Here is a 20,485-nt window from a genome sequence, read left to right as displayed (position 1 = left end):
TCTTTTTTTTTTTTTTTTTTTTTTTTTTTTTTTGGTTCTTATCAGTCACTTTTCTTCTTTCTTACTATTACATTCTTGTTCTTATTCTTCTCTCCATTTCTTCTTTTTTTTTTCTTTTCTTTTTTCTTCTTTCTTATAGAGGTATGTGTATATGTATGCTGTCAGAAGTCATTTATACTACCCCTAAACGATCTCTTTCGTACATTGTTCTTGTTATTATCATCTCCGCCACTCACATCATATTTTTTCTCCAAAACTGTGAATACAAATATTAATAATAACAACAATAATGATAATAGCCATTATTGAATATCATTGCTTTTCTTCGTTTTCCTTTTTTTTTCTTTCTTTTTTAAACGACGCAATAAGACCAATAATCATTACACACTACTGTTAATTATCATCTCAATGGAATACAGCTACACATGCCCTTCCTTTGCCTCCGCCTCCGTTTCTCGGATCTGCAGCACAAGTCGTAATTGCCGAAGTGTTTCCCAACCAGTACTATTTGCCAATGCCGCCTTTCGCAGGAAATCTGTAGAACTCTCCAATCCATCTGAGATATTAATACTTGGGACGGATTCTTGTGGGGCTGTGGAAGTTCTCTGGACGGGGAAACGTCCCATTGGTACTTCTCTCGGTTCTGTAATGGGTTCTGTTTGGGGTGTTGATTCAGAGGTCCTGTTTGGTCTAGGCGCTGCCATATATGTTTTAGAAGAAAAAATTGGTGGTCGTTCTTGTGATTTTGATGGTAGTCGTTGTGATCTTTGTATGTGTTCTTCCTTTTCTGGTGGTGTTGGATTCATTTTCTGATCAGGGGGAGTTTCACAGGCCTTTGGGTATGGGGAAGGTGTTCGTCGGACCGGTGATTTACCATTCGCAGGTATTTCATACGGTAGATAAATGATCCTTGGTGATGTTGATGATTCCGGCACTGGTGATGCTGGTGATGGTGATTTATCCAAATCTTCTTTTAGACTCTTTGGTGTATTCGTATTTCTACTCTTTTCTGACGCACTTTTTCGTTGTCGCGATCTGGGCCGAGGGGGACAAATTTCTTCATTTGTATACACAGGCAATCGTTCTTGTTGTTGTTGTTTTTCTTGTCGCTTTTCTTGTCGTTGTTGTTGTGTTGGTAGTGGTAGTTGTTCTCGCTTTAAGGGAGTTAACGTGGGTTTCTCTTCAACAGATGGTGTGCCGGAGTAAAATACACGATCAAGTGGTACCTCACCAAATGATGATATTAATCCTGAAAGTGATGATTGATCAAAGGGTGTGATGGTCCCCATATCACTATGAAAGAGTTCTGCTGCAGCAACCACAAAAGGTTTTGAAGATGAAGATGTTAACGAATTAAATGCACCATCCGGATTACCTTTTAATCTATAAGACTCAACGGCTTGAAGATATTCTCCGGAACCCACTGATTTTGGTGTTTTTCTCCCACACACTTCCACCGCACGTAGTGGGGGAGGCGGTGTTAAACTGCGACTACTCCGCTTTGATCTATTACTCTTACAACCTTTAGAATTTCCTGATAATGTTTCTAGCTGTGAGTCTTGTCTAATGGGTTCATATATTTCTATTGCTCGAAGTGAGGGAGGTGGTGAAATAGGATGTCTTCGAGTTGCATGTACCTCCACAGCTTTAAGAGGTACACGAGATCCAGTAGAAATGATTGTTCCTCGCAGTTCTTCTCCATATATGGGTGCGGCCCGTGGTGTGGAGATGCGCCGAGTTTCATGATATTCAATGGCTTGAAGAATTGGTACAGGTGGAATGTTAGGTACAAAGGTTTCAGAACCTTCTATTGCCCGAAGAATTACATTTTTAGGTGTATCATCAAGAGTTGTGGATGAGACATAGGCTAACAGATCATCAGGAGTCTTACTTGCGGGTTTGGACTTTGATTCCATAGGAGTCCTCACAGGCAAAGGAGGAGAAGGAGGAGGTGGAGGTGGAGGACTAGCAGTAGCGGCAGCAGCATCACCAATAGTAGAAGAAACAGATACAGTTCTTTCATTCAGCAACTCCGTCTCCTGAATGGGGTAGGGAATATCATTGGTTTCATATACTATCGGTGAAAAATCTTCTTCACCATCGCCTCTTTTTTTTGTCTTTTCCTTTCCCTTCTTCTTTCCATCGTTTGCGCCATTTATATCATCTCTTCCTTTGCGCACTGTAGAATTGCCACAACCCATTGAAATACAACACTCTATCTTTTCTTTTTATTTATATATACATATATATATATATATATATATATATATATATATTGTTGTGAACCTTCTGACTATAATGTGTCGGTTATGCTTTCTTGTTTTATTGTTTTTAAAGAAAAGAAAATAAAGGGGAAAAAAAGGCATCAGAAGCAGGTTTTATTTAATAATATTTGCTATTAAACACACGGTTTGATGAGAAAGATTTATTATTATTATTTTTTTTTTTTTTTGCGCTCCAGATACAGTTCTACAGAAACACAACCCCCTTCATTTTTTTCTTCTTTTCCTTTTCATCATGTGCATTTCTCTTTCTTTTTCTCTCTCTTTTGTGAATTTTTTCCTTGCTTTTCTGTTTGTTTGTTTGTTCGTTCCTCCAAATTAGGAGTCGTGTTTAAAATGCAGAAAAAAACACTTCATATACACTTCATACATATATTTTTTCTGGTGAGAAAGAGAGAAAGAAATTAAAAAAAAAAGTATGCATGGACTCCACAACCAAAGTAGATCTACGATTACATCCCCCCGATCTTTGTTTACCTAGTTTTTTTTTTCTTTTTATTTTATTTTTTATTTTATTTTTTTCTTCCCCTACCTCTGCTTCTTTCACACATCTTCAACGACGGTGTAGTGTTGGTCTTGGCCTATTGTAGGCTCGTCTCCATTCGGCGTAGACGCCCAGGGCCCAGACGGTCATGGTATTCTTATACCCTGGATAGTGTATGGGGTTATTCCCGTTGAAGACCCCACTGATGCGCTCCTGTTGCCAGTCGCCGGTCTCCAGCTGCCGGGCCATTATGAGCCGGGCGGCGCGGTCCATCGCGGCGGCGAGTGTCTCCCGGCGGGCGGGGCTCAGTCGCTGCGGGTCCCCCCCGGCGGCGGCCGCGAGGGCCATGAGGGCCCACGCCGTCTGGACGACTTGACTGCCGCTGGCCGAGTCGACCCACACGCCCCGCGCCCCCGCGGCCACGTCTTCGCCCCACCCGCCGTCCGCGTTCTGGTGGGCCAACAGGAAGTCCGCGAGGGCCACACACGCCGGGTGCGTCGCCATCGACGGCAACTCGCCAGAGACGCGGAGGGCACTCGCCACCAGCCACGCCGCGTACGTGAAACACACCGCCCAACTGCCGTAGAAGGAACCATCAGGGCGCTGCTTCTCCAGCACACACCGTACACCATCGCGAATAGCCTGATTGACTTCTGTACGGCGATAGCCAGGGTAGAGTTCTCGAAAGAGAGCGAGCGTGTGTACACAACTACTGCTACACTCCGCATAACTGTAGTCAATCATCACATCTTTAAAAACATCCGTGCAGTTAAGAAGTTCCAAGTAGGATGGTCCCCGTGTTGGTTCATAAGAGGCCCATCCACTACCACGATTTCGCAAGGAAAGAATCTCATCCACAGCATCACGAATACGAGAAACAGGGAAAGGTTTATGACGTAATAATAAAATTACACGAAGACCCTCTGCTGTACAATCGGAAACCTGCCATGATTGTGGGGCTGTACTGAAATTCCATGCTCCTTTGGTGCGATGACGATAGAATTGTGCGGCTGCTTTAGGATTTTCACGTACCTGTGCAACATCCACATAGTGATGAGCAAGTGCCATCTCCTGTGGATACAACATTTCCATATCACAGGCACAAATAGCTTGAACGGCAAAAGAAGTATCCCATAATTGTGATCCATTGTATCCACTCATTCGCATTCCTTCAGGTCCCATAAAGAAATAATCACTTACACGATCAAGATGATTTAAATAGCGTCCACTATTTTCACCTTCACGAATCCATGTAATAAGCATATCTAACGCTTTATTTACTGGACCAAGACAAATAAAATGTGTATTTTCATCATCATATGCAATATGCGTCCATGCTACTTCCATTGCATACTGACGAAGACTTTTAATATGCCATTGTTCATAAAAAAGAAGAATTTTTGCAATAAGTTTAAAAAATGGTGAAATTGGAGTGTAACAATCTCTGTAACAAACATTATCACGATGTTGATCCCATGAAATTTGACTATATGATTCCGTATATAATTCTTGTCGTAAACTTTCTAAAACTGTATACAAAGGACAAGACCAACGCATTCCATACAAGTATGAAAATGGTACAGATACTACACGACTATGACACCAAAGACGTCCTTGTGAAAAAGGTAACCAATCTGGAATTATAGACATTTCTGGTGGTACAGGATTTATACCTTCCCAACCATATAAACCTAAAATACAAAGCCAAACTTTTCCCCAAGTAGGAATAGAAACAGCACCACCGTTAGAACGTATCCATGATCGGGCTCGAATAGCATCCTTATCATCTGATGATACTCCCATTAAACGCATGGCCACATAATTGAGAACAGTACCCAACATTGTACTATGTCCTTCTGTGTGTTGACCAAAACCACCATCTTCATTCATATAATTTCGTAAATATCGTATTAATTCTAAACGTTCTGCTTCTCCACATTTACATGGTGCATCATCCTTGTGTCGATGATCTTTATATGGGGGAAACATCTTTTTAATATCACCACCTGCAACAATAAATTTTACAAATATAATACCAGGTGTAAGAAATAGTGGTCCACTGTAATCATTTGGCCAATGACCTGAATATGGATCTTGTAAACGTATTAAAAATTTTACTCCATCTCGTATAGCTTCTTCTACAGAAGCCCGTCGTTTCACTCGTGTTGTATTTGAAAGACCCAATTGATAACGTTCTACAAATCGTCTTCGCTCTTCTTTAATGGCACGCATATCTGGTTCTTTTGTTGGTGTAACCGCTGCAGCCGCCGTTTGCTCATAGTGTACACCCACCATAGGGACATCATGAGAAGGAAGAAAATCTAATCCTGCACATTGAGCTTTACCAAGTGTATTTCCTTCTTCTTCATTTAATAATTCACCATAGTGCCAACGCTGACGTCCATCTTCACAACGGAGATGCCAGTTTTCAATGGGAAATTCTCTTGATGCCTGTACACGAACAGGACGTACATGAGGTACACTTTGAAATGGCCATCGTTGATGATGTTGCGCAACCAATCGACGATTATGTCGGTCTAGAATTAATAGCATGCAATGAACAAAAAGTAATATTGGCCATGTGAAAAAGATAAAAATCCACTTACACAAAGTTCGTCCAACTTTTAACACTACTAATTTCACATGACCAAGAAATGTTGATGGAGGATGAGGAACAATGCTCTCGAATGGGACTTGTCCAGGGGATAATGTAGAGAATGCATCCCCGTTGTTAGAGGAATTTCCAATACCGTTTAAGTGATCTGTCTTCAAAGTCATAAATAAAAACCTATTTGTTTGTTTGTTTGTTTGTTTATCTATTTCCTTCTTTTTAATATATATATATATATATATGTCTACCAAATTTTTCCTTTTGAGTGCACGATCGTATGTGTATATCTATGCTATGTCTGAAAACAATGTAATTGTATTCAGTGGAAGAGTTTTGTTTCCCACAATGAATTATTAATCCCTATAAATGGACTTCATATTTACATGTCAAAAATGTATAAAATATATTAATATCATCATAACAAAGAATAAAATCAAAAAAAAAGGAGGAAAAAAAAAATAAAATCCAAAGAAAACAGCAAATAAGTGTTAAAAGAATCATGAATAAATCTCTATCCAAACGCCTTCAACTATCATTTTCTTTTTTTTTCTTCATTTTTCCACTTCTATTCACTCAATTCATTCTCTCTTTCCATTTTTGTTTTTCTTGTTTTGCTTTTTTTTTTTTTTCTTAGAATATCGTACTCACATAGTTTCACTCCGCAAAAAAAAAAAAAAAAATTTAACTACCAGATACTCCAGTCTTTCATTTTAAGTATAATCTTCTTTATTTTTTTTTTTCCATTTTTTCCTCCTGTTTCGCCTTTTTTCTTTTTTTTTTTTTTACAAATTCTCCTTTGGCTCTTTTGAGGCCATCGCCTCTGAATCACTGTGAGTCCCATAATGCTGCTGTAGTAATCCTCCCTCCGTTCTCTCATTCATTGTATGATGATTGCTCATAATGGCATCATTAGCCTCATAATTAGATCCCCCATGTTCTCCTCTTAATCCTCCTCCTCCTCTTGTTGTTGTTGTTGTTGTTGTTGTTGTTGTTGTTGTTGTTGTTGTTGTTGTTGGTAGTATTGCTGTAGTTTCTGCTGGTAATAATACTGGTACGGCTGGATCCATTGCAAGAGAAGCCCCACGTGATGCGGTGGATTTCTCCAATCGCTGCTCAAGCTTTTCAGTTGCCTCTACAACTAGCTGGAGAAGATCCTCGCATGTAGGTCTTTCCTCTGGTAAAAAGACCAAGCAACTTTTTGCGATACTCATCATTTCAGGAAACTCACTACATTCCGGTATTTCTGGTGGTTCATTGCTGTATTTTAGCAAGTTTACAATATCCTCCTCTGTTTTTAATTCATATTCATGCCAAGGGGCTTCTGTGGAAATCATCTCAATTAACACACATCCTACAGACCACATATCACTTGCCTTGGTAGGACCTTTATTACTACTATCCCGAAAGAGTTCTGGTGCCATCCACCGCAGTGTTCCCGCCACGTGAAGTGTAGCCACATCTACAGATTTAGGATCTTCTGTTTCACCAGCACGATTTAAAGATTGACTGTGTTGTCTATTAAGAAGTTTTGCTGTACCAAAATCTGCTAACTTTACACGACCCTTATCTGTTACAAGTATATTGGCAGATTTTAAATCTGAATGAACAATATTCCGCTGATGTAGATAACGTAAACCCTCTAACATTTGACGAAGATAAGAGCAAATGACACCTGGACTTAAAGCTCCAAAGTTATCTAAAAGATGTCGTAAAGATCCACCAGGCACAAACTCTAGAAGAATATTAAAATGAGTTTTATTTTGAGATGATCCATAGTATTGGACAATATTTGGATGTACAGCTTTAGAAAGAACATTAATTTCCTCTTGTAAACTTCTATATTGCTGTAATACATCCTTATTATTTTGACCATCAAGATCTGTTGCTGGTAATGGTACCCGTTTGACGGCTATAAGTTTTCCATTTGTAAGATTTATCCCAAGATAGACCTTTGCATTCCCACCACTTCCCAATTCTTCCTCTCCAATCTTCCACTCAATTGTTTCTCGATGTTGTGGTCCACCGCCTGGACGACTACTTCGACTTCTTGTTGCAGTTGCGGCCCGTCGTCCTCCATTATTATTATTATTACTATTACTGGCATTTATTCCAAATCCAGTGGCATTGGTTTGACTACCACTACCAGCAATAAGACTTGCATTCTCTGAGGAGTGTCGCTGCTGATGATGTGGGGTACCACGTCTAGACAAAACAAGAGAACTTACACGAGAAAGGGTTGGTCCTATGGCTGCGGATTCTCGAAGTGGGACTCCTCGTTCATCTGTTAATAAAAATTGAAATCCCAGGAAAAAACGAGTGGAGTTTAGTCGAAATGTTACAAGATCATGATCATGTAGTACACATGATTTTCCTTTTCCAACTTTCTTTACATTTACATATGTTCCATTGGCGCTAGTATCGCGTAATTTAATGACCCAACCATTTGTTAAATGGGGATGGGGTGGACTGGAAAGAGATGATGCTTGTCGTTGACTACTACAAGAACCTTTTTTATTATTATTACCATTATTACTACCATTATTATTATTATTATTAAAATATGGATTTATAATGGATTCTCCGTATTGTGACTGTTGACACGGTTCTCTAATAATTACAAAGTGAATACTACTTACTAAGGCATCAGATGTCGTCCCATGGCATTTACTACTTCGACCAAAACGAAATGGTTCACCAGGCAAAACACGAATAAAACAAGATGCTATCGTTGACTCATCACTACTCTTCAACATAGCCCATGGGGGTTGTTCTTCCATGGTAAGACTGTTATTAACTACCGGAGAGGCTACAAAATCCGTAACTCCTACAGACTCCGCTCCTGATGGAGTAGCAAGACAACTTGACATCATTGTCTGGTGTTGTAACTGTTGATTAGAGTGATAATGATTATCCCCTCCTCCTCCAACTATTACTCCACTATGTTGTTTACTGCTACTATGAGGATCAACAGAGCCTAATACCCCTGATGAAACCGCTTCAGTACTCATCTCCACATCACCTGGAGTCGTTCTCACTGGACGTTCCACCGGTAGTGGACTAATAAGTCGTGGAATGGATGCATTCTTGGATGCACTAGGACTGCGTGCACCCATGGATGTGCTCATCTTACGTAGTCCAGTTTCTGGAACAGACCCATCACCACGACCACTACTTACTTCTACATAGTTTCTGCACACTTTCTCTTCTTCACCGCTGTCACTCTTATTATTATTATTATTATTATTATTATTATTATTATTATTATTATTATTATTGTTAGTAGTAGTAGTATTGTTATCATTATTATCAATAATAATATTATTGTTACCAATATTATTATTGGCTAAACTGCTGCTACTATTATGGCTCTTGTTAAAGGGATGCTGATCCCCTTCATTTCCCATTTCTCGTTGTCGATTTACAAGCAGTGGTGAGGGTCTCTTACTTTCATATAGTGGAGTTTGTACAGATAATGGAGTTGGTGTGAGTCCTACTACTCCACCTACAGAATTCAAAGGAATTTGTTTAGCACTTCCACCAAATACACTTCTAGAAGCACGTTCATCGGCATCATCCGTGTCATAATGATCTTTCGTTTTTTCTGTAGTAGTATTATTATTATTATTATTCATTCCTACTTCTCCAGATGATACTTCTACCAATTCAGCATTACCAGGTGAACTTTGAATTTTCGTATTCACTGCTGTCATTCGGTCTTCATGTTTTTTCAAGTGTTTAAATTTCCCTGTAGCTTTAGGGGATGCCAGTTGTTCATTTACTCGCAATGTTGAAATATTCCCTTTGGCATTACCACTAGTATCCTCAGAAAGAGTGGTGTGAGTCTCTTTCATCACCTCTGTAAGAGAATGCTTAAAGGGATGTTGCTCCTGTTTGATAGTCTGGATATCATTATGAGGAAGAGAGGAGGAAGAAGATAAATGAATCTCATCTTGAATGAGAAAAAGTAAAGGAACCCCTAAATTAGCCCATGTAATCACATCATCTCTCTTTCCAGTCAACTTACTAAAATACCACGACGTTGCTGGTATGGATGATCTCGGTTCATGCACAACCCCTACTCCTCCAACTGATCCCATAACATTATCTATTGGTCCTTCTTGTTGTAATAAGATATTTGAATCTTTTCGTTTAGTAGACTTCATCGTATCATTTATATGAGGGAAATCTGACAAACCACGTGGATAACTCGCCGCCCTACGAGTCGCAGAAACTACCGTTTCCATGTTCATATGATCACGTGGAGGCCACATAAGACCTGTTACTCCATCATCTAATGCGGCAGCTTCATCCCCTACAGATTCTCCACTAATCGGTTGTAGTGAAACTATTAAAGAACCCGTCCCAGAGAAGGGAAGATCTAAAATGGCTTGTAATGGTGATTCTAATCGTGTCCATCGTTCTGTTGTTGAATTTCGTTCCTGTTCTTGTTGTTCTTGTTGTTGTTGGACTCCTCCTTCTGAATTGTGTTGATCGTGATAACTATCTTTTGATATCATCAATGATTCCGGTAATGGAGCTACGTGAACTGGCCAACCCACCACTTTATATGCTAATTGACCTGTTAATCTTTCGGCTTCTCGACTCCAGTATAAAACTCTCCCTGTTGTGGGATGGACAAGAAAACACGGTAGTGGTGTCCAATCTAATGCCCAGTGTAAACGAGGTTGTCGGAGCACTATAACACTATTTCCAGTTCCATTTCGATGTTCCTTCCATACATCTAGAAAGAGAGAGAAATACAACCCTGATGGTTCTTTACATGGACCACCACTAAGTGTAGGTGATCTACTGTGATTTCCATTTCCAACATTACCAAAAGCAGCAGTACTACCAGTACGAGAGTGAGAAAATACAGTAGGAATACCCATATCATTTATGTTAGATGTTTGACGTGGTCTTCTACCACGTATTAATATACGTTGTACATCAGAATCCCCCATTCTAGCAGGTGTAACAGTCCCTTGAATGGTGGAGTAATCATTACCGTCTATATCTCCTCCTGTCCCCATCTCCGAGTGAGACTCTTTTGATAAAAAATTACCTCTACAAGTGTTATTTCTGTTTCGTAAGAGTTGACCATCTACTTTCTCTCTATGCCAGTTCGCTAATCTTGATGTAGATGCTGCTGTGGTAGAAAGTGAGGGACTATCCATGGCAACAGGATGAGTCATTGTGTGAATAACACTCATAATTTCACCTATATTTTCCACTTCTAGTTCTCTGAGAACAACAGCTAATTTTCGACCCACAAGACTTCCAACATTCATACCTACATGTGCCGCAAACCCCAAGCTTACACTCTTAATAACATTATCCTCTAAACTTAATACTAAATAAGGATAAAAAAGTTCCGCAAAGGGTGAATCTGTTTTCTTCTCATATTGCTGTACGTCTGAAATAAGTGGTTCTGTATTCTGTGTATCATTTCCACTAGATCGTCTACGAAAACGGAATGCTGATGTAGGTAAAACTCCTCTAGGATCAAGATGACTAGATTTACCAAAAACAGATGGTGGTAACATTTCATTTCCCACAGTATCTAACATACACTGAAACATATACCCATTTAAACGAGCACTAGGGGTTTCATCATTAACAACATACAAATCTTCCGTTTCACTCCATCGTTGATGTCGTTGTCTTTGTAAACGTAATCGTCGTTGATATTGGATAACAGCAACTAGAACACAAAAAAATGGTACTATAAGCCAAACTACAGAAACCAGTATAGTTCCAGTTCCTAATCGTTTGTAGTTTGCCATGAGAACGCCAAAATGTATAATGCCAATACCAAGGTCTACAGCAATTGAAATACAGGTAGAAAAAAGAAAAAGGAAATGCAGACTACATACCTTCCATACAATTTCTACTGGATATATTATCCCATTCTCTTTATCTTTATCAGGGGAAGCGATAATACCATCTCCCCCTGTATTATCCATCATAACATGTGGAGAAAGAAGAACCAAGATTCCTAGTACCAGCAATTCCATAGCTGGCAATGCATCTCTAACGTGAGTATACCAAAAAGAAGCCCAGGAACAACAATGCCTACTCCCATTACTAAGGAAATGATGATCATGTTGTTGTTGTTGTTGTTGTTGTTGATTATGATGAAGGTGATGGCAAGTAATACTACCATCTGTACAAGGGTCTGTCGCATCTCTTACCTGCAAAGAAGGTATCATTCGATGTCGAGAGAGACACCAATGGAGTCCAGCAAAGAGTGATCCAAGCAAAACAGATACCGCCATGAATACAATTTGTCCTGTATTTGAAGACCAAGGCAAGAAAAGAAATATACCAGTAATACAACCCGCCAAAGCCAATATAAACCACACGGGTAAGGCAAGAGCACTGATAAAGAGTGATGTCATCACGACTCGTTGAGAAGCTGCAGGAGCTGTCGTCTCTCGAGTATCATTGACTGTCAAAGATACCATGGGATGGTGTGTAGTGTATTTGAGAAACTTTCCAAATGATTATTTTTTTTTTTTTTCGTGGTTGTTGTTGTTGTTGTTATTACAGAAAAGGTAATGCAATGATGATGATGATAATAATAATGGCAAGGTAATTTTTTGTCGTTCCGGCGCTCTTTGTATATATATATATGTATATATACTTTTAATCACAGCTTCTGGAAAGAGTATACAGCCAAAGGATAAAAATCAAAATAATAATAATAATAATGACACAACTCAATTCAATCACCTACCTTTTTTTCTTTCTTTCTTTCTTTCTCTTCCAACTATCACTTTTTTTTTTCCCCCACTGTTCTTCTTTTTTCTTTATTTCTTCCTTCCACCTCTAGTGTTTCTGTAGTTAACTCACCAATACAGTCACTACTGTTACTAGAGAATAGAAGAGAAAATGCAAAAAAAAAAGAAAAAAAAAAAAAACCTATGCTTTTCTCTCTCCTAATACCCACCCCTACAATAGTATCTGTGTATGCGTGTGTGTGTATTTTGGTAATAGATTAGCAAAAGATAAACCCAACCGAGCCAGAAGCCAATAATAATAACAACAACAACAACAACAAGCAGCACCAGACCAGATACAAAGAGAAAGGAAAATAAAAATTTGGCCGGCTACCGTTGTTGTTATTATTGTTACTGTTCTTCTTCTTGCTGATGTTCTAATTGTTGACCTTTCTTTTTATTTATTTTTTTTGATTTCGTTCGTCTCTCCCTTTTTCGTGTGATTAACTATTTTGCTCACCCAATGTGTTCTTTCCTACAGCTAGTTCTACTCCTCCTCCTCCTTCTCCTTCCCCTCTTAGAGAGAGAGAGAGAGGGGGAGACTTGGAGTTGGTACCTTATTATAATAAGAAAAAAAAAAAAAGAAAAGAAAGAAAAAAAAAAAAAAACCCGTTGGAAAAGTACATGCATACAAAAAAAAATAAAAAAAAAATAAAATATATACTCTTTCTTCTCTCTTTTATTTACCCTTTATGAGTATTTGGGTTGAAGGTAACATCATCAATAATATATATATTTGTTTATATACCATTTTTTTTTTCATTTCAATACAGAAAATAATAATAATAATAATAATAATAATAATAATAATAATTACATGCAGAGAAAGAGAGAGGTTGATGATCATTTGCAAATAAATAAAATAAATAAAGGGCCTAAAAAAGGCCTAAAAAATAAATAAAACAAATATCTTTCTCATGAAATTTAGTATCTTCATTGTCATTTAATTATTTTTTTTTTCATTTCTTTGCGATATTATTTTTTTTTATAAATCATCCCGTATGTATTCCTCCTCCACAACCTTCTCTTTCATTAAAACAGCCGGTTTTCCTTGTTCCTTCTTTCTTGATATAAAAGTCTCCATATCCTTCTCCTCCTTCTCCATTTGTGTGGACTGTCGTGGTGGTAATTCCTTATTCTTATCCTTATTATTATTATTATCATAATCTTCTTCATCATTCTTTTTTAGGCGGCTCATGATTTCCTCCACACGTTCCTTCGCTGTTTTTCCCTTTAGAGAATCCAAATCATACGGGTTATCGGCTGGATTATGTTGCTCTCGTCTTTCCCGCATCTTCTGTAGTGACTCCAGTAAGTGGGAGTGATGCCGCTGTGTCTCTTCCTCTGAGAGAATACCAAGAGGATTCTCATGAATATTATTATTATTATTATTATTATTATTATTATTATTATTATGTTTATTATTATTATTATTATTAATATTATTATTATCATCAGAGGAAGCCTTTTCGATACTTTTCTTATAATCTGACACGAGATAGGAGACTAATGCCCCATCATTGTCCTCTGCTATTTTATGAGGCACTTCCGATATAAAATCCACCAATTTATATGCCAAGACCACCATACGTAGTGGTTGTTGTTTTTGTTTTTGTTTTTGTTTTTGTTGTTGATTTTGTGCGGTTAATTGTTTTGTTGTCCATCGTCTTCCTTCGCGAAGATACACCGCAGCTCCTGGGCGAAATAACAAGAGAACTGGTGTATTAAATCTCGCTCGGGTTCCACGTTGTGTATGGCCCTCTCGCACCATTTGTTCAATTCTTGTTAACATGTCTAATGCATCTAATCGACGGTGTTCATTCTGTTGGTCTCTGGTTTGGAAGACATGAGCAAAGGGATAGAGATCAAAGTAAAGACTGGCGTCCTGCATATCCACTACCGCAAAGTGTGGTGATGGAATTAATTGAGTTAATTGTTGTTGTTGTTGTTTTTTTATTTGTTGAATAGCATGGACGGCAGGGAGAATGATTTCTTGAATATATTTGGAGGCATTCTGTTGTAATAGAGGAGAGGAGATATTTATAAATATCACACACCACCATTCCTGATGATGTTGAATAATGAGATCCTCTAATGTCTGCGGTGTGGGGATAAACTCCAACATCTCCAATGTACTGGAGGGAACTGTATTCTCTATACCAGCAGACCGTACGAGGGTTTCTACACGTTGAATAGGCATTTCCATAGTGGATTGTTGATGTACGGTGAGAGCAGAGACGGAAAGAATGTTAAGTTTACATAACTGCAGTGTGTTGATGATAATAATAATGTTGATTATGGTCCATAGTAACAAGAACCCACAACGACGACGAGGAGAAGTGGGTGGAAAAGAATGGCGATACATGGACTGGAGAAATTCACTAAATAGATGACGTCTTATATAAAGGAGGAAATATATATTTATATATATAAATATACTTATATATAAATAATATAACAACCGTGCGATATGAGAAAAAAAAACCCAGTCCCATGCATAATCACACACAATAAAAGAGAGAAAGAAAAGAAAAGAAAATAATCACACTTTTACAACAACACAGAACAGGGAAACGAATATATCACAAGGGAACTCTTGTAATCTATTTTTGTTCACATGAGAATAAAAGAAAAAAAAAATACTACTATTTTCAACCCCTTCCTTTCCCCTTCGGTCTCTCTCTCTCTCTCTCTCAATATTCTTAAAAAATGTCTCATTACATTTCCTCAGTAATGAGAGGTTACAATAAGCAAAAACAGCATCAATGACAGCAAAAGAAAAAAAAAAAGAAAAAGCTATACATATATATATATAACATACCTGTTAATAAATTCTCAAACAAAACCCCACGGAAATAGGGAGTCCTTTTCATTTTACTTGATTACGTTACTTTATCTTTCTCGTTCGATCCATTATGTAGTTGTTATTCTTTTTGTGCTGTTTTTTTTTTTTATTTTTTTTTTATTGCTTCTCATCATAAAAAAAAAAAGGTAGATTGCTTATATATATATAGAATTGCCTTCTTCACACACACACACACACTCCCCCATCATTTACGCCCCTTTTTCCCCTCTGTTTTTTTTTTTTTTTATTATTATTTTCAGTTTTCACCGTTAGCGAGTAGAATCACACCGTACTTCCCAGTCGTCTTCCATGATGGATCTGTGCGGTCCAACACATCTTGTTTGGCTGCCGTCACTCCAACGCAGCCCTCACTCTTCACAGTGCGAATAGCACACACCGGCACCGCATTCACTGGCCAGAAAGAAGATATAATATGTTGAAAACTAGGCGCCTCACTGTACTTTTGTTGTTTGTCTTTTTGATTTTGTAAAGATTGGGTGTCGGCGAGAAGTGTTTTGGATATTTTAGGATCTTTTAATTCCTCTGATGTAAGAGTGGATAAGAAGGCCCGATTATCCCAGTGACGATCCCCGACAAGACGTCTAAAGTTCAAATCCCCTTTAAAGATTACAAGAGCTGATCGTGGGGTATAATGTATATTCTCATGTAATTGAGCAGAAAAATATTTTCCTTCCTTCGTCTTCTTCATATTCTTCTTCTTCTTCTCTTGATCTTCCATCTCTGTTGGGGTTAATAAACGTTGGGTAAAGAAGAATGTATTACATACTCGTGGTGGTAATTCCCGGTATTCACATGGTTGTGTCCACACTGTATCGGCATCAATCCGCAATCGTTTATTCTCTAAAGCCTCACGTATTAACTGTACAAATGGTGTAATGATGATTCCCGCTGTTGTCGGTTCTTGTTGGGCAAATGCCTCTAATTGTTGAATAAGATATGTAAAGTCTGGTGGAGTTACATCCGAGACATAATAAGGCATATTCTTTACATGTAGAGTTACACATAGTGTGGGGTGATGCTGGAGAATCCATAATGTAAAGATGAGATCCGCCACACATTCCACACCTACATTATCCATTACAATATCAATGGTACGTGGAGGTGTATTGTTATTAGTATTGTGAATGGGTTCTGTTTCTATAATACGACGAACAAGTTGAACCACTTCCTCTACTTGATTTCCCACAATATGATCATCTTGTTTAATTACTGTTTTGGCTTCTGCGGCACGTAAATTTCCTTTCTTCTTTTCTTTATCTTTTTCTTCTCCTTCTCCTCCTCCAGCGGCTCCACCATCATGTCCAGTCTTTGCGGAATCCTCACGATGACTCTCCTGCAGTTGTTCCAATGTAAACATGGAAAGATCCACACCATTTCCCCACAACATCCATCTTAACAAGACACCAAGAAAATCTGCATCCGTTTCCCAAGGAACACATGCAAGCATTGGACAAATCTTTAAACGCATGAAATTATTTAGAACCTCATGTTTTTCACGCGTAAAGAAATCACGATAGGGTTTTTGAAAATAACCTTCACGTGGAACAATGAAATCACCAGCGGCAAATATATTATATTTATCTGCCCCATCCGGCATAGCCACACCATCAGACACACATGTACGATCTGAACTCTTTGCAAGAAATGTTGGATCAAAACATTGTGCTGGGGCCACACCTGTAGCGGTCAAGACAGGATGCGTTGTAACCGTACACTCATATGTAGCGATAGGTGTACAATTTATATAAGGAGATACAAGATTTGGTATCCATTCCCTTGTTGTTATCATACTTTCCTTATTATTATTATTATTATTATTATTATTATTATTATTATTATCTTTATCCTGGTTAGTAATGGTTTGGTTATCGGTATCGGCAATCATCAAATACTGCGCCAAGAGATGATAAAAATAAATCTCACCATGCAACCATGGCAGTTGTCCCCAACGAGGAGCAATAGAAACCTCCTTTCCTCCTTCTTCTACTTTTCCTTGTTGAGATGTTGTTCCTCTTGAAGGGTTTATCTTATCACTATCATGTTCTCGTGTAAAGGCGTAACCCTGCAGCCATGATGGTAATTTCTCTTGTCCAGGCAATGATGGCACCTCCGCATTACATCTTGTTCCTTCTATTAAGGCTTGAATTAATCTTCTTCCTGTATTTGTTGTTAAGGCCTCATTATCCTTCAGTGTTCGTGTGAGAATTTCTGGAATACGCTGGAGTAGTGTAATTGTACGGAATTCCCGTGGACCCGCATCTCGAATCCGCACAAGTGTTGGTAATCTTTCTGCTGGACTCATTGCGGATTGAAAGAGTTGTAGTAATTCCTCTGCATTTTTCCAGAGAGCAATTTTACAACAACCCCCACCATGGATCATATTAGGATCTGTGAGAAGTCGATGAATGGGAAAATCACGACGGGCAAACATAAAATCTCGTGGTCGAAGAACATTTAAAATAGGACAAAGATCATTTGCCCCATCACCAATAAAAATAATAGTTGGATCAATCAATCGTGTGGTGTGAAGGAGTCTGGCAATAATACGACTTTTACACATATTTGGACGTTTACGGGTATTACAACCCTCACAGTTGTGTCCATTGGGTTCATACCATGCAAGCCGACAAGATCGGGATTCATCACTACTCACAACATCATGAAAAGAATTACTGTGAATTTGTGAAATAATAGGCCGTGCAAATGGGATATGATGTGCAATAGAACTTTCAATAAAAAGAAGATTGGCATCACTGGCAATGGCAATCTCCACAGAAGGTGAACCCATATTATGGTGAAGATCTTGTTTAGTTCCTTCTCCCTCTTCTTTTCCTTTTTCTTGTTCTTCTTCTTGTTGTTGTTGTTGTTCGAGGAGAAAACGAAATACTTGCGGCATCTTTTCATCCATCGTTACACATTTCGCAGTGGCATCTGTGAGTTTTGCCCGTGTGAATGGGGCGATCACATCATCTACGAGATGTGTCCATTGCAGCGGCTCCTTTGCCTGCATGAGTGTTCGTTGATGTTCCCCACGTCCAAGCTCCTGTGGGATGACCTCATCTGTATTGCAGTTGACCACTGTGTGATCAAAGTCAAATACCACAAGAAAGGATTGTCGGCCAGCAGAGAAGGAAGAAGTGGATGGTGACATCTTTTTTGTTTCTTTTTTTCTTTGGGGGAATGTGTAATGATTTGTTTTTTTTTTGTTGTTTTGTTTTTTCTTTTGGGTTATATTACTTTTCTTTTATTTCCTTCTTTCTTCTTGTTGTAGTTGTTTGTTATTGCACGTACTTATATCTATATATATATATATATATAGATATATATCTCTAAGGGGTATTTTACTCTTTTGGTTTTGATTCCTAACGATTATTATTTGTGTTGTTTATTAGTCAACTATCTCTTTTTCATAGTGTAAAGAGTACCGTTGTGTATTTTAGAGATGGGAATAACAAACCAGAGTAATAAGATAACAAACAACGCGCAATATAAAGAGAGAAAAAAAAAGAAAAGATAAAAAAAAACAAATATGTGTTAAACAGAGAAAATACAGTATTATTTGGGCTGAACACACCCCAAAAATGGCTATCCAATAATCATACACAACACATCAGAATATATCCATCTATATATATATATATATATATATATATATATATCTTGTTACTACGTTTGATTGTGTATCTGTTGTTTATTACTATTATATATGTAGTTGTTGTTGTTGTTATTACGGTGTTTGTATCTATTTCTTTCTCAGTCCGTACAATTCTCTCCATTCGGTAGTTTTCACCAATTACAACAACAACAACAACAACAACAACAAGAATAATAAGAATAAGAATATGAACAGTCCACTGTCAAGTATGTTAACAAGAGAAAAAAAGTAAATATCACTAGTGAGGAGATCGTTAACATAGAAAAAAAAAAAAAAACGTCACGTAGGAAACTCAAGAAGAAAAAAAAAACAAAATTCCTGACAGAAACAGATACTGATAAACAAAAAACCAAAACCAATAACAAGAACAATAATAGTAATAATAAAACAAGAAACTATGGAAAAAAAAAAATTACTGATATAAACTGAAACTATTACTACTACTGTTCTCATTATGTTCTCCTTTCCTTCTCATACAAATACATATATATATATATATATATATATATATTTCTCTCTCTCTTTCTTTCTTTCTTTCTTTCTTTCTTATTATTAACTCTGTGCATGAAGACCATATCGCACAAACACTGCCTCCTCTGCCTCTGTGATTGCCTTTGCGTGATCGGTATTGCGATCTAATGATAAGAGTGGCCGTAGTAATCCATCATCTAATCCAAACACCCATCCATGCAACTCCACCGTGGGATTCCCACCAGACACATTCTTCTCATCCCACGCCTGTGCCATTAATTGTGTATCCAATACATGTGAAACTTGTGTAATCACATTTAATTCACACAAGACATCCAAATGATACTTTTGTGGAAGTCGTTCAATTCGTTTCCAAAATCGACGTTTAACGGAATTCACATGCAGAATCCAATGATCGGCGAGACCCACACTTACTCCTTCCAATGCCGCCTTTACACCTCCACAGCCGTAGTGACCAGTAACGATGACGTGTTCGACCTTTAAACAGGCAATGGCGTATTGAAGAACGGAGAGAACATTTAAATCGGCATTGGAAACAATATTGGCAATATTACGATGGACAAAGACTTCACCAGGGAGAAGTCCAATAATTTCATTTGCAGGTACGCGAGAATCACTACATCCTATCCATAAATACTGTGGGAATTGTGCCTCTGCGAGGGTTTTAAAGTAATCTGGATTTAACTCGACGACTTTACTAGCCCATTGTCTATTATATTCCAGTAAGGGTTGAATTCCACTACCACGAGGAGGTTGGGAGTGTTGTAAAGATTGAATAAGTGTTCCTCCTATAAAGGTTTTATCTTCTTTAGCAGTAGTATCAGTTTTATTAGTATCATTATTATTATTATTATTATTATTATTATTGTTATTATTAGTATTATTTTTATTGTTAGTATTATTAGTTTTATTATTAGTTTTATTATTAGATTTATTATTATTATTATTATTATTATTATTATTATTATTATTATTACTATTACTACAACCACTGCAGTGACAACAACTGTGGCAAAGTGGAGAGATGGGTAATGACTGCGTATGAGAGAGTAGAGCACCAGGAAAGGGAGGACGCGGTAGGTGAATGTACGCAGCACTATTTATATACTGCGACCATTGCATTCTTGTTAAGAAGAGAGATTGATGTAAACGACGCATTCTTCCAAGATATTATAAATAATACTACTTTTCTGTGTGTGTATATATATGTGTTTGTTTGTTTGTTTGTGGTTCTGTTGGCTATGATTACACGCTGTGTGTGAAAAAGCAGAGAAAAAGTAAAAGAAATAAGAGAGAAAAGATCATCATTACTTATC

At 37.8% G+C, this 20,485-nt stretch overlaps 6 protein-coding genes across 6 annotated transcripts; all 6 read right to left on the bottom strand.

Annotated features, from left to right (window-relative positions):
- Nucleotides 1–419: 419 nt before the first annotated feature.
- Nucleotides 420–2,201, bottom strand: TM35_000361490 (uncharacterized protein; the record flags this gene model as incomplete). The annotated part of the gene is made up of 1 exon (XM_029029334.1): nt 420–2,201. The coding sequence occupies one exon, from the start codon at nt 2,199–2,201 to the stop codon at nt 420–422; it is 1,782 nt and encodes a 593-aa protein (XP_028879355.1).
- A 634-nt stretch (nt 2,202–2,835) lies between these two features.
- On the bottom strand, nt 2,836–5,544 carry TM35_000361480 (lanosterol synthase; the record flags this gene model as incomplete). The annotated part of the gene is made up of 1 exon (XM_029029333.1): nt 2,836–5,544. The coding sequence occupies one exon, from the start codon at nt 5,542–5,544 to the stop codon at nt 2,836–2,838; it is 2,709 nt and encodes a 902-aa protein (XP_028879354.1).
- Nucleotides 5,545–6,159: 615 nt separating this feature from the next.
- TM35_000361470 (putative protein kinase) lies at nt 6,160–11,841 on the bottom strand (the record flags this gene model as incomplete). The annotated part of the gene is made up of 1 exon (XM_029029332.1): nt 6,160–11,841. One exon carries the CDS (start codon nt 11,839–11,841, stop codon nt 6,160–6,162), a length of 5,682 nt encoding a protein of 1,893 aa, XP_028879353.1.
- A 1,300-nt stretch (nt 11,842–13,141) lies between these two features.
- Nucleotides 13,142–14,521, bottom strand: TM35_000361460 (uncharacterized protein; the record flags this gene model as incomplete). The annotated part of the gene is made up of 1 exon (XM_029029331.1): nt 13,142–14,521. The coding sequence occupies one exon, from the start codon at nt 14,519–14,521 to the stop codon at nt 13,142–13,144; it is 1,380 nt and encodes a 459-aa protein (XP_028879352.1).
- Nucleotides 14,522–15,257: 736 nt separating this feature from the next.
- Nucleotides 15,258–18,173, bottom strand: TM35_000361450 (Phosphoethanolamine/phosphocholine phosphatase; the record flags this gene model as incomplete). The annotated part of the gene is made up of 1 exon (XM_029029330.1): nt 15,258–18,173. One exon carries the CDS (start codon nt 18,171–18,173, stop codon nt 15,258–15,260), a length of 2,916 nt encoding a protein of 971 aa, XP_028879351.1.
- Nucleotides 18,174–19,229: 1,056 nt separating this feature from the next.
- Nucleotides 19,230–20,327, bottom strand: TM35_000361440 (carbonic anhydrase; the record flags this gene model as incomplete). The annotated part of the gene is made up of 1 exon (XM_029029329.1): nt 19,230–20,327. One exon carries the CDS (start codon nt 20,325–20,327, stop codon nt 19,230–19,232), a length of 1,098 nt encoding a protein of 365 aa, XP_028879350.1.
- Nucleotides 20,328–20,485: the final 158 nt, after the last annotated feature.

This window comes from Trypanosoma theileri (assembly GCF_002087225.1).
Source record: "Trypanosoma theileri isolate Edinburgh chromosome Unknown TM35_Tth_36_V1, whole genome shotgun sequence".
NCBI classification, from domain to species: Eukaryota; Euglenozoa; class Kinetoplastea; order Trypanosomatida; family Trypanosomatidae; genus Trypanosoma; species Trypanosoma theileri.
The sequence above is the reverse complement of the archived record's forward strand: the minus strand, read 5'-3'. Positions and strand labels throughout refer to the sequence as shown.